We start from the raw sequence: 14976 nt of genomic DNA, 5'->3' as shown, positions 1-14976 counted from the left end.
AGATAGACTTGAGATCGGGTTATCATCAGTTGAGAGTCAGGGAGGAGGATATTCCGAAGACGGCATTCCGTACACGGTATGGCCACTATGAGTTTCTGGTGATGCCATTTGGGCTCACCAATGCACCGGCAGTTTTTATGGATTTGATGCACCGAATATTCCGGGAATTTTTAGATCGTTTTGTAGTCGTCTTTGTGGACGACATTCTTATCTATTCACCTTCTGAGGAGAAGCACAAGGAACACTTGAGAGTGGTGCTTGAGTTACTTAGAGCCCATAAGCTTTATGCTAAGTTTGGGAAGTGTGAGTTCTGGCTAGAAGAGGTCAAATTCTTAGGCCATGTCGTTTCTAGGGAAGGGGTGCCTGTTGATACATCCAAGACTGAGGCGGTGCAAGATTGGGCACAGCCTAAGAGTTCGTGTATTATCATCCTTACCACCACATTATTACCATCCTTACAGTTCGTGTATTATCTCCTCCATCACTAGTTCAATCCCTAACTATGTAAATAGAATTATTATCCATGTATAGATTGTAAGTAGAATATTCTGTTAAGTCAACATTGTGGGGACAACTGTAATGTGAATCAAAATATTATGAAAACATAGTGTAATTTTGCCAAACATTGAGAGTAAATTATAATTTCTCAAATTTTCAGGAGAGATACAATGTATTTATTTATTTGTGTGTGGACATTGAGGATTCTCAGCCATGTCTTTCCCCAACACAAGCTTCAATAGTTGGTGAGAAACCAACAGAGAAAAAAAAAACAAACAACCAGCAATCCAAAGCAACACAAACCAATTAACTAATATTAGAAAAACACACCATCATCTACAAACACCACCTACTCCTTTATACACATAGTACCTCTTAACTTTACCTTTACATAAAGTAGCCTTTAACAAGATAAAGCCTCTTGAACCAAACAAGCTAACAAGACAGTCATAGAAATGTAACTATGTACCTAAATCCAATAATTTAATACCAAGTCATGTACTGAAAATAAGGCACCTCAACCTATGTCCCCCAACCATCCAACTATGTACCTAAATCCGAATGAAATTAACCTATGAAACCAATCAAATCAATATTAGACCATCATATGAATGGATGCCAACACGACAGTCATAGATCAACTGTCAAAATCAGATCTATGAGCTGATAAATTGAAGCAAATCCTAGAAGTATTCACAAACCATCAAAAGCAATAGTACTTACTCATCAAAAGAGTCGTATCCACTACCATTGCCCTGCATTTGTCTCATAAAGTGTTCAAACTGCTCAAAGCGTCCTTCATATGATTGAATTATCCCTTTCAGTGATGCTACCTCTTCTTTAAGGCCCTTAACCTCTGCATCACGTGCTTGTGACCTAGTTGTAGAATTGAATGCAGAAGACGGCTTTGGACCAACCCCGAAACCTCTCAAATACCCTGAACGCTTCCCAAGGACTTGAACAGTAATTTCCTCCTGTGTTTGCGGGGTTGCTCCAGGTTGTGAAGATTCCTCACGAAGTTGGTCCATCTTTTCCTGTTTGTGTTAAAAAAAGAAAAGAAAAAAAAAAAAAAGGATCAACAGTTATCCTATTTTACAAGTACACTAACTAGTTAAGCATTATATAGGACTATGAATAACAAATATAATGAAGGTATACTTACATATAACTCCGCACAAAATGGTTCAATCCAATCTTTTTTTTTTTTACTCCAATGTGAGGTCTTGAAAAAATCTACAATGTGAGGCTCCTTTCCAGTTTCAATTCCCTACATGAAACATATAAAATGCAAGCTTAGTAATATTGTTAATAAAAAAAATTGCAGCATTAACTATAAGTTTTAAAACAAAAAATATGTTACCTCAATTGAGATTGCTGCTGAAAATGACCTTGAACCCATGGTGTGATTATAGGGTAACTTTTTCCTGTTGGCTATATTTCTTGTTGACCGTTTCTACAATGCAATAGAAATATTAACTTAAAAATCAATATCCAAGCATGGTTCCTATATCTTTCCCTCCATCTCTGCAATTTCCTTACTCTGTCTCATATATAATTGTATATTATTTGAATTTCAAAGAAACTTCGGACCTTTGAGTTATTCATTGTAGTGCAATTAAAAGAAACATCCATGACTGTTAAGTTAATTACCTTGTGTGTGTCACCAAGAAACACTTCATCAATCATGTATCTCCAATCTTCTTCCCTCACCCCAACAAATGGTTTACTATAAGGATCTGTACCTTCTTTCACCAACTCTTTGTAATGTTCATGCATATGATATCGCCAGCCTTTGAACAAATGTGTGGCCTTTGTGTCAATGATTTCTTGTGGAAGTGGACTCTCATCATATCCTTCAATCTCAAACTTATCCTGTCCCAATTAAACATAAAATGAAAATTAAACATCTTATATATTAATTACTTCAATCTCAACAACTATAAAAATTAAATTACCCGCAAGGATTGTACAATAGCTGCTCGAATGACTGGTGGAACGTCCTCCCAATTTTTTGTTCCTTGCAATGGGGCTTGCAATCGAATTTGTGCCCTCAATTCGTTAGCAGCCTTGTTGGCATTAAGCCCCACAAATGTCCTCCTCTCAATAGAAACTCCAACAAAAAGCTTCTTCCCACCATGTTGGCTGATGAGTCTACTACTGTTCTTACCCCTAGTTGGACCTTGTACACGCTTTACAGATGGACCTATATTATAAACACAAAATGAAACACTATTATAGGCTACTGCTAAATAGGTTGCTGTTGCTGTATATACAGAGCAGATTTTAAGAACTCTCTTTAAATAGCATATGTGAATGAAGATTACTATGTGTCATATAATGTATATAGGTTGCTGCTGCTGCTGCTATATAGGTTGCTGTAGATTTTAAGAACTCTCAAGTTTAAAGCATCATGGAATGTATATGCCTTTATTCAAGCTTGCTATTATGTCATGTTCATGATTATAAGATTACTATGTCTAAGATAAGATGACTGAACATAATTTGATGCATGTTTTTTGCCTCAAGGGATCAAAAATCCTGGCTCCGTCCCTAAAACAAATCCATCTGGTTTCCATCGATATAGATTGGAAACAAACATGGGCTAAGTATGATTCATACCAGTCAAATCCATGGCAAACTTACACAAGCAAAACCAACTACTAGAATGTTACAGCTTTAGTTTTCAGCAAATAATTCGAAGTTGTAAATATTGTATGATTGCTTGATCGATGAGGAAAAAAAAAATAGTAAAACCAACTACTCCAAAAGGCCCAGCATCATATATAGGCCAAAAACCAATTATGCAACATCAGCTCAGGTACATGGAATTGGCTATTCTTTAGTAATTTTCAACTGATACAATCCAGCAATTAGGAAATTATTGTAATGTCGCTTTAGAACAGGACAGGACAGGATGATTGGTCACATCTAAATCATCTAATAATATGTACGAAAATCAGATTTATTCTACAGTTTCAACTATTAAAGTCAATTAAATCATTTGCAGTGTGAAAAGATGATTTGTGAAAATTTATGCCTCCATCGACCTGCCATTCTCTAAGAAAATGAGACAATCACACGGCTGATGTTGGGCACAGAGAGATTCCATTAATTACTCATTGGAAAATTGAAAACAAATGATAGATACATGAAAGAGAATCAACAAATGTGAAACCCTAGTCCTTACAATACTTCCATGGACTGATATATGAAGGCTTAAAAAAGAAGACAGATTTGTCTTTTTGTTTATATGTAGGCAAAATATATGTTTCGCTAAGTGCTATCAGTACATTTGTACAACTTGTGAATATTAAATATGTTTTTCTAGTGATGAGCCTTGTGGTACAGTTCCCAACTATAATTTGGAAAGTTGGCATTTTGGTCCTCATTGTCAATGAGGTGTATGTTCAAAAAAAGTTTGGTTCCTTCACTTTTTTAGCCTGAAGACCTTTTCTTTAGAAACTCTATTTTTGCTTTCAGTGTTGCTTTCTGCAATGAAGAGTATTGCAAAGGTATGTTTGCTTCAAAGAAATTTCTATCTGTTTTAGGCTCCATTTGTTTTGATATAATATAATTTACACTGAAAATAATTTCACATGGAATAATTTACATCTCCTATTTTTCAATGTTTGGCTTCTACTCTAAATAGTTCAAATCACAAATCTCAAGGCAGGCTACCAGTTAGCTATTGCTCTGCTATTTATACATAAAAATAAATGTATCACAGATTGTTTGAGGAACCAAAAATAGACAGTGAATTAGAATGGCATGCTTCATCACCATGTAAACCAACCAATTAAGGAAAAGAAGAAATAGAAGCTGAAACTGTGGGAGACCATTTTCTTTTTCGTTGTAATTAACATTTTCCCCTTTCATTATGTTTATTATTTCTAATTGTTCTTTTTGACTGTGACACTAAAAACACAAAAGGAAATTTTTGCCATAACTTATCCCTTCTAAGCACCATCATTTTAAACTCGAAGGGTACAACAACTTGAACAATTAAATGCTAACTTCAGCACAGGCCTTACACATTTCTATTGGCTTACTATTACCTGACCTCATACTCAAAGGCCATGAAACATGGAGGAAAACACTTACCAATATCAACTGTTTGCGAAGATGGAGATGCATCCACAGGAGATAGACTTGCAAATGCATCCATAGGAGATGCAGCTGGGAGCTCAACCAGGTTTGCCTCTGACATTGAGGTCGTCGACCTCCTCTTAGTGGCTTGCCCAGGTGGCATCTGTGTAGTCTTTGTATCTAACAAATGAATTGTAAGCAACCAAAAGTAAAAATTTTAAATGCATGACAATTTATGAAATTATAAGATAACCTAATAGTGTAATATTAGAACCACATTACAAGTCAAGAAATTATCAACAAAAAAATTCATTACAATTTGAATCATCACTAAACATGTCTTCATTTTTTTTATCAACAAACAAAATAAGATTATATATAATGAACACAAATACATCAGGAGCATAGCTATTAAAACCAAACAAACTTGGCGCCAATGAGCTAGCCCAAACATCCGCTAGTAATATAACCGTTGGTGAGAAACCAACAAGAAGAAAACCAACAGGAAAACAGAGAAGAAACCAGCAGGAAGCATAAAAAACAGATTCAAGCAGCAGCCGCATTTCAGCATTACACCAGCAGATTCAAAATAGATTCAGCAGATTCAGATTAATAAACAGATTCAGACAGATTCAGCAGCATCACCAAACAGAAGAGAAAAAAAAACATAGCGCACTTCAGCAGCAGCACACAGAGGAGACAGTAGAACAAACACAGCTTCAAACAGATTCAGACAGATTCCGATGTTTCCAAATGGACCACAATGAAGCAATAGGTACAACATTCCAGACTTGTTGTAACTAAACATGTCTTCATTAACAAGTGCATGCCAATACAATCAAGAGAATTACAATGAAAATGACTTGATAATGCAAAAAATAAAGGATATTACAATCAAGGCTCTATATCATCATCTGTATCCGAGTTACTATGACTATGAAATTCATCTTCATCATCACTAGGATCATTTGAATGTTGATCATTATCATCACAGATAAAATCATCTCTGTTTGGACCCTCTACATGTACACTTGTACTGGATTGCAGAACCACTTGACTTGGAATAATATCAGGTGCAATATCAGTCCTACGTAAGGTGTTGCTAATGGAATCTGCAATGCTGATTTGGACAATTTCAGTGGTCTCGTCCTGCTGGAACACATCATTCGGAATAGGCAATTCATTATCATCGGGATCTACATCCTCAAGCTCCGGCACATTCCATATTCCTCGACGTTGAAATCGCTCTACGACTTTCCAATGTTCACCTAATTTGGTATCATTGACATAAAAAACTTGTTGCACCTGGCTTGGCAAGACAAATGGGTCATTTTGATACCAACGGCTTCTTACATCAATGGTTGTCAAATGTGTTTCAGTGCGAAATGTTCTGTTGCTACCAGTGTTAAACCATTTGCATTGAAATAACACAACTCGATGCCCGAACATGTATGTCATTTCCCAAACTTTAGTCAACTGACCATAGAAATCAATTGACATACCATGATGATCCCCTTGAACAACCAACCCACTATTTTGACTTTTACGACGGTTGTCTCGCTCTTTCGTGTGGAATCGAATGCCATTACAAATACAACCTGAATAAATATTCACTATTGGACTAGGACCATTAGCTAATGACCATAACTCATCAGTTGCTTTCGATGATCCTTCAGCTCGTAATTGATTTATCTACATGAACATGTGACAAGGATGCATGATGTTAATATCAATCTACGAACAGTGAATTATGTTTATGATGAGAGGTTACATATTATCTATGTATCTTATATATTACCCGCTCTTTGAACCACCTAGGAAATTCTTCTTGTTGTTGTCTTGTAATGTCATGTACATTTGCATTTTGTAACTGATTCTTGTGTTCTCTACTTGAAAAATCAAATGTGAATAATTAGTACTTGAGTGTGATCATAATGAAAAGCATTTTGCATAGACTTAACTAAATGAGAACATACTCTAGATATTCATCAATTTCAGGACTATTATACAAGATAAACCAATGAGCCACTTTTCTTTCATTCTCAGACATGTCAACTGCCCTTTGAGTGAGCCCAAAAGTACGGACTTTTTGTGAAAAAACTGAATGCGCTGAGCCAACATCACCACCATCTTCATTTTTTTCCTCTCTGTTAAATACGGTTTCAATCCCACCAAGATACATAGAGCAAAAAGTTAGGCATTCTTTGACAATGTAAGCTTCTGCAATTGAACCTTCTGGGTGAGCTCGATTTGCTACATACCCTTTCAAAATCCCGAGTAATCTTCAACAAATAATAGGAAATTATTATATAAACCATATATATGGGTATACTATAATATTAAAAAAATATAATTTCACATCAAAGAGCATAAAAATACCTTTCGATAGGGTACATCCATCGATATTGCACTGGCCCTCCAAGAATGGCTTTGCAAGGCAAGTGAATAGCTAAGTGAACCATCACATCAAAGAATGCAGGTGGAAAATTTTTTTCTAGCTTGGAAAGTATGAGTACTATGCTCTCTTGTAATTTTTTCAAATCATTCACCCTCACTGTTTTTGAACATAACTGTTGAAAGTAATTTCCCAACTCAAACAATGCAATCAAAATGTCCTTGTTAAGATACCCACGCATTCCAATAGGAAGAAGTCGTTGTATAAGGACATGGCAATCATGGCTTTTCAAACCGGATAACTTGCCGCCCTTTGTGCTCACACACATAGAGATGTTTGCTGCATACCCATCAGGATACCTAATCGATTTTAAGAACTCACAAAAACGTTGTCTTTCCTTTAGGGACAATGTGAACAATGCAATGGGCTTTTCAAAGGACCCATCCGCGCGCCTCTTTAAGTGCAAATCCTTCCTAATTTTCATATCCTCTAAATCCATGCGTGCTTTTTCCGTATCCTTGTTCTTTCCATCAATGCTCAACAAAGTCCCAATTAAATTATCACATATGTTCTTCTCTATGTGCATAACATCGAGGTTATGTCGTAACTTGAGTGTCTTCCAGTAAGGCAATTCGAAAAATATGCTTTTCTTTGTCCAATTCAGGACGGTATTTTCATCCCTTTTTCTTTTTTGGTTGCTTGGATGCTTCCCAAATGGTTTAAATGTTCCTGAATCCAATTGATTTAAAATTTGTTCCCCTGACAACTCCGAAGGTCTTGCTCGATCATCTGCCTTACCATTAAAGAGCTTACTTCTTCGCCAAGGATGGTCTTCAGGTAAGTATCGGCGAGCACCAGTGTATCCTATCTTACTTCTTAACCGTTGTGATGATGCATTCTCATTACAATTGGGACAAGCCAAATATCCTTTTGTACTCCACCCTGATAAGTTACCATATGCAGGGAAGTCATTAATAGTCCACATAACAGTTGCATGCATTTGGAAACTTGCCCCAGTTGAGGCATCATAAGTAACTACACCATCTTCCCATAACTCCTTCAACACGTCAATTAATGGCCTCAAGCAAACATCAATATCTCTCCCGGGTGCTTGCGGTCCAAGAATAAGCAATGACATCATGGAAAATGGTTGCTTCATACACTTCCACGGTGGTAGGTTATAAGGCATAACTACCACAGGCCACATACTATATGAGTTGCTCAAATTTCCAAAAGGGTTGAAACCATCGGTGGCCAACCCTAACCTCACATTACGTGGTTCTTGGGCAAACACAGCATGTTGCCTATCAAAATCCTTCCACGCCTCACCATCGGCTGGATGCCTTAAGATGCCATCATCAACACGTTTTTCTTTATGCCATCGCATATCTCCAGCTGTTTTTCTCGACATGTATAATCTTTGCAACCTTGGTGTCAACGGAAAATATCTCAAAATTTTATGAGGTATCTTCTTACCTTTGCCATCATTCATTTTGTATCTAGGCTCCTTACAAATCGAACAATTTTCTAAATTTGCATTTTCCTTCCAAAAAAGAGCACAATCATACTTACATGCATGAATAGGCACATATCCTAAACCCAAATCACGTAAAAATTTCTTCGCTTCATAAAGGGTCCATGGAACCTTTTGATCACTTTCTGGTAAAAGGTCTTTCAATACGCCTAACAACATGTCAAAAGACTTATTGCTCCACTTGTTTAAAACTTTTATATGAAGCATCTTAACGACAAATGATAACAAAGTAAACTTCTGACAGCCAAGGTATAATGGACGACGAGCATCCTCTAACAATTTATCAAAGTTTCGTCCATCTTCTCTTTGCTCATTATCATTCTGCTCACCCTCTTCATCATCATCAAAAATATGCGCCATGTGACAGTCATCTAACATATCATACAATTCATCTTCAACGTGAAGGCATTCATTGGTTGTCCCTTCATCACCAACACCTTCAATGTCATTGTCATTATTCCACACACGAGGTTGATTGATAGAAACAGTTTCCCCATGGTGCACCCAAGTCTTGTATGAAAGTGATATCCCTTTTCGGATCAAATGATATTCCACATCCTTAAAGGTATGATGTTCAAAATTTAGGCAATCCATACACGGACAACGAATTCTATTATCTACGCCAACATTTGTCATTGCAAATTGGAGAAATGACTTAACCCCTTCTCTATACTCCGAACTCAATCTATTCCTAATTGACATCCAACTCTTGTCCATATTTGGTGACCTACAAAGTGAAGATTATGTTAGGTGAATAAAGCAAAAACCAATTAACTAAAAATGAATTTTATTCCTATTTTGGAGGTTAATTTTGTTATAAGGTGAAAAAGTTATTTATACGCTTTAGGCAAGCATCAAATCTCACATTCCTTCCTATATTATTCAACTATAATAGTTATTGATTCCATTATGGTTGTTTTAGTATTCAATAAGCATAATATTGAACACTACTGCTGCTGCCAAGAAAAGAAGAAAAAAAATATTAAGAACCAACAGGAAGTTGCTGCTGCAGCATGAAGCTGCTGCTACAACACAAAGAACCAAATTATATTAACTGAAAAAATAATATTTTCTACTTTAAAAAAAGAAAAAATATTTTACAGATTAAAATTTTAAGGGCATCATCATTCTATCATCTGCATCACCACCTAATACAATTAAAGTCATAATGAATGCTCATCTGCATCATATATTTGACAGATTTGACAGATTTATTTCCCGCGATCTAGTTATTGAAGATTTCGCCACTGCCCAATGGGAAATAGTTGCCAATAGAAAAGAGATCCACACAAATGGGATCCATGACCTTGATTCTTTAAATTAATCAGTCTAATAAATCAAATACCAAACTAAAATATTTGTTTAAAACATTTTAAAACAGAGACATCTTAAAACATTTTTATAGTGCAAAAAGGATCACCTAGGACCAACACTATGGATATCCAATAGGGAGAGAGAAAACAGAATATCCAATATATACATAAGAAAGGAATGGTGGGAATGCTTTTTAATAAAGTGTACAGATATATTGAATGAACCATATCTTCATCTTATAGACTTGTCAAATAAATTATTTGTTGTGTACAATTTATAGGATTATTTGCTTCTTTTTTTTTTAAAGAAATTATCGAACTGATAATTTTTTTTTACAACATAGGAGGTAAGAATAAGTTAAATAAATTAAAAACATCTAATTATTAAATTGTTAAAAGATTAATGTTGCATTTTGATGAGCGGATTAAATGATGATATATGATGTTTGGTGGAAATCAAATTAATAACAACAATTAGGTAAGTGAGATAAGCTTTTTCAAGTTTTTGACTTTGATTTCCTACTATAGATTCATTGGCCTAACTACCATGGGGTACTATATTTCTTTCAGTTTCTCCTAGTGTTTGTTTGTTCAACTAGAGATGATGGTTTTTCTAAACTTCCCACCCAAAACAAAATAAAATAAAATAAAATCTTATACAGGTGAAGATATCTCATCACATATATCTTTAATATTTTCCTGAGAACACCTGCATGTGTTTGGGTTCAAGGAAAATATTTGGAATTTCTCACAAACACTATACTTAGGTTCTTGATAGATACTGTAATCTTCTCCTTCTCTATTCATCTACTTTTTTTTCTTTTCTTTTTTCTTTTTTTAAATTCACTTGCACATGTTTGGGTTCAGGGAAAATCTTTGGAATTTGTCACAAGCACTACTTGGGTAGTACTTTTTTTCAAAGATTGATCACTACTCCAGTATGAATGCAACACTGTATTCAGTGGACTTCTATAAATAAGACTAATATGTCCCTAGAGTAACTCTTGATCATCGGTTATAATAAAATGTCATTGCTCACATCCTCGCCTAAAATTCCTATATGTATATAGTGAAATAATTGTTTGAGACTTCCTTTAATATGAATGCAACACTGCATTTTGAGCACTTATAAAATGAGTTATCTGTCCCTCCATACTCTTAATTGTCAATTATACTCACCTAAAATTCCCATATGTTTACAACGAAATGTCATTGTCCGTACTTCATATCCTTACCTAGAATTTGCATGCACACAGCTAGCTTCCTACAGTTCCAAGATCAAAATAATAATAACAATAATTGTGTTTGAATTATAAATTTGAGTAAAAATTTGGGAGAGGAAAAAAAAAAAACGTGAGAAAATATAAATAAAATATAAGCGAAATTTTTTCTCTATATTTTTAAATTTCTATAAAAAAATTTATGATCAACACAACCTACAATTGATTGTGGGGGCAATCCTTATCACTTGTTTTTGAAATGTAAGTCACATCTTATAGAATGCAAAGTTCTCAATTAGCTGGAAAGAAAGAATAGGTAACAAGTCGAGTTTAGAACGAGTTTATAGTAAATTGTCAAATCAAAATTAAATACTATTTATTTGGGTGTTTTCTATAAAAATATTGATTACAGACTTATGATCAAATGGTTCACACCTCTCTATTTTCAATAGTTGGATTTAAACTAATTACCTAAGTTATTGATTATAACCAATTTTAGGTATAATCGACCACTGCCCCATCTGGTAGTAGGTGTTACGACATATAGAGTAAGGGAAAATTCCCACCAATAATTCGAGTTTGTTTGGCAGTGTTTTCATTTATTTTGTTTTTGTTTTTCATATTTTTGGAATAAAAAAAATAACAAAAATAATTTCAAAAAACTCCATTATTTTCTTATCATTTTTATTTTTGTACAAAATTTGCTTTCCTAACTTTTTTGTGCTTCTTAAAAAATGAATATCATAGGTGTTTTTTAAAAATAATTCGTCAAATAAATTCTTTATCCTTTCTAAAAAATTAAGGGTTAATTACACTTTTTACGCTGCAGTTTTACCCAAATTTTACTTTAGTCTCCTCTATTGTTTTAATTTGAATAATTTGTTCTCTATAATTTAAGTCTAGTTCGGTTCTCCTATCTAAATTTTTGTTAATTTTGTCTACGTATACACCTTAGAAAATTAACAAGTGTCCCAAAACTATTAATTTTAACTTTCAATTTAGATGGAAGAGAAGAGTCAAATTGAAAAAATAAAAAATTAGCAAGGGTCTCAAATTTGTTAATTTTAACATCTAATTTAGATGGAACAACCAAACTGAAACATTAAAAAGTTGACAAGTATTCTAAAATTGTTAAAACCTCCAATTAAGACAAAAGGACCAAATTGAAGCTAAATTTAAAATATAGAGACCAAATTGTTCAAATTGAAATTATAGGAACTAAAGTAAAATTTAGATCAAACTAGAAGGTGAAAAGTGTAATTAACTCAAAAATTAAAATTGTTTCAAAAAGAAAAAAGAAAAAAATAACAAACAGAGAAGAAAATTTTCAGAAAAAAAAAGAAAGTATGAAAATCAAAGAAAAATGAGAGAGAAGCACAGATCGATTACAAATCAATCAGAAATTCTATGTATGAAAATCAAATGATAGAGATTAAAAAAAAAAAATCAGCAAGTATATATGAAACTCAAATAATAGAGATATAGATATAGACATAGACATAGATATAGACATGAACAGATCGGAAGTGAGGAGTTGCAACGATGAAAAAGAATGGTCAATCGATCGATTATATATATATATATATATACATGAACAGAGAGAGAGATTGAGAGAGAGAGAGAGAGACACTAACCTAGTAAGTACAAGGTGGAGGCGAAGATGAAGAGCGGCAAACCCAGGGGACGAAGTGAGGAGATGGTGGGTAGGGTTTGATGAACCGATCGGAAGCTCAAGGAAACAGGAAACTTTTTTTTATTAAGGAAGAGGGCAACAATGAGGGAAGGAAGAGGGCAACAATGAGGGAAGATCAAGGCTCAGAAACATATTTTTTATTTAAGAATTTCAAAACGACGTAGTGTGTATCATTTTTCCTTTTTGTGACCAAAATCTACTGGTGGCCAAAAGATTGATGTCCCGCCCTTTTTATTTCACGCTCCCGCCATCACTTTTGGCGACCACATTTTGTATTTGGTCACAAATACTTAACTATTAGCCACCAAAAAAATGTTGGTCACTAAAACACCATCATCCGTGACCAAAATAAATTTTGGTGGCAGATTACCATACTTTTTGTGACCAACTAAAAATAGGTGGTCACTAAAGGTGTTTTTTCTTGTAGTGAATACTAATCTGTAGACTAAAAACATATCTTTCGTACTTGTCAAATAAAATCGTATCCACAATTCCACACCAAAAACCATGGTGATATTTTAATTTTATTTTAAGAATAAAGAGTTGATTGTAATAATTTAAAATGAAACGACTAAAGAGATATTACAATGAAAATGTAATGATACATATTTTATAGGACAAAATTATATTAGTGGTCTCTACATTTTGCTCATTATATCATTTCGGTTCCTATATTTTAATTGACTCAAATTTGATCTTTATTAATTTTAAATCTTGTACCAATTTAGTCCAATTAATAATGCCGGTAATGCTTTTGATGAAAAATTATCACTGAATCTGTTGAGATTTACTCACTGAATTCAGTACGTTTATAATTTTATTTTTAAAAATATAATATATATGTAACTTATTAAAAGGATTTAGAAAATATCAGATTCTTATTCCAATAAATCAACACATACAACTGCAGCTTTCTTTTATACAGAAATTACAACTATCTAACTCAATATCCTAACTAACTAACTATAGTTAAGTTTAGATAACAGCCTAACAGATTTATTCTAACCACCACAAGTGGATGATAACTGTCTCAATTTTATACACGCGCTCAGCTCTTGAGTGTTCTTAACAGATGGCTTGGATAACCTGTTGTCCTGTAGCTGAGGCTTGAACTGCTGTGGCTGGTGTGACTCTGTCTTTGATGCTGTCTTTGGTGACTGATCTGTTTGATCTGGCTTGGACTGAGTTTGATCTGGCTTGGACTGATGTAGCTTATCATGCCCCCTCAAGCTTAGGGGAGCTTGGAGAACCATAAGCTTGGACTGTAGGTACTGAAACCGCTAAGGAGAAAGGGGTTTAGTGAAAATATCGGCGAGTTGATCAGAAGTGGAAATGTGAAGAATATTGAGCTGCTTAGTAGTGACTCTCTCTCGAACATAATGATAATCAACCTCTATATGCTTTGTACGAGCATGGAACACAGGATTAGATGAAAGGGAAATAGCAGATATATTATCACACCAAAGCGTAGGAGAAGGGACTGTGATGTGAAGATCAGATAGGAGCATAGTAAGCCAACTAAGCTCTGCTGCTGTTTGGGCCAAAGCACGATATTCCGCCTCAGTAGAAGGGCGGGCTACTGTTGGTTGCTTTTTAGCAGACCAAGAGATCAAATTGGATCCAAGGAAAACACAATATCCAGTGGTAGATCGTCGGTCATAAGAGTTACCAGCCCAATCAGAATCTGAGTAAGCCTGAAGAATAAGAGGACCAGGACTAAAATGGAGGCCAAGATGGAGAGTACCTTTAAGATATCTGAGAAGACGTTTAAAATGAGCAAAATGGCTAACAAGAGGAAGATGCATAAATTGACAAGCATAGTTCACAGTGAAGGAAAGATCAGGACGAGTTATAGTTAAGTATTGAAGAGCACCCACAATGCTGCGGTAAAGAGTAGGATTAGAGAATGGAAGATCAGTGGAAGAATCAACATGTTTAAGAGCCATAGGTGAGGAATATGGTTTACAGTCAGTCATGCCAGCTTTGGCAAGAATTTCAGAGGCATATTTGTGCTGAGAGAGCATATAGCCATGAGAGGAGGAAGTGACTGAAATACCAAGAAAATAATTGATAGACCCAAGCTCTTTCATGGCAAAAGTAGAATGCATGTGATGAACAAGTTGAGCAATTTCAGAAGCATCACTACCAGTTAAAAGGATATCATCAACATAGATAAGTAAGACAAGAATTGAAGAAGTTGTTTTCTTAACAAAAAGAGAAGAATCACAGTGACTAGA

General features: G+C 34.7%; 1 protein-coding gene across 1 annotated transcript; it reads right to left on the bottom strand.

Annotated features, from left to right (window-relative positions):
* Positions 1-5478: 5478 nt before the first annotated feature.
* Positions 5479-13992, bottom strand: LOC114294295 (uncharacterized). The gene is made up of 5 exons (XM_082889595.1): positions 13826-13992; positions 6964-9240; positions 6561-6866; positions 6383-6470; positions 5479-6276 (listed from the first exon to the last, which is right to left on the bottom strand). Exons 1-5 carry the CDS (start codon positions 13990-13992, stop codon positions 5479-5481), a joined length of 3636 nt encoding a protein of 1211 aa, XP_082745721.1.
* Between the last annotated feature and the right edge of the window lie 984 nt (positions 13993-14976).

The sequence above is a fragment of the Camellia sinensis genome, chromosome 9 (assembly GCF_055761805.1).
Source record: "Camellia sinensis isolate YWXY chromosome 9, ASM5576180v1, whole genome shotgun sequence".
Lineage (NCBI taxonomy): Eukaryota > Viridiplantae > Streptophyta > Magnoliopsida > Ericales > Theaceae > Camellia > Camellia sinensis.
This window is presented reverse-complemented; position numbering and strand designations above follow the sequence as displayed.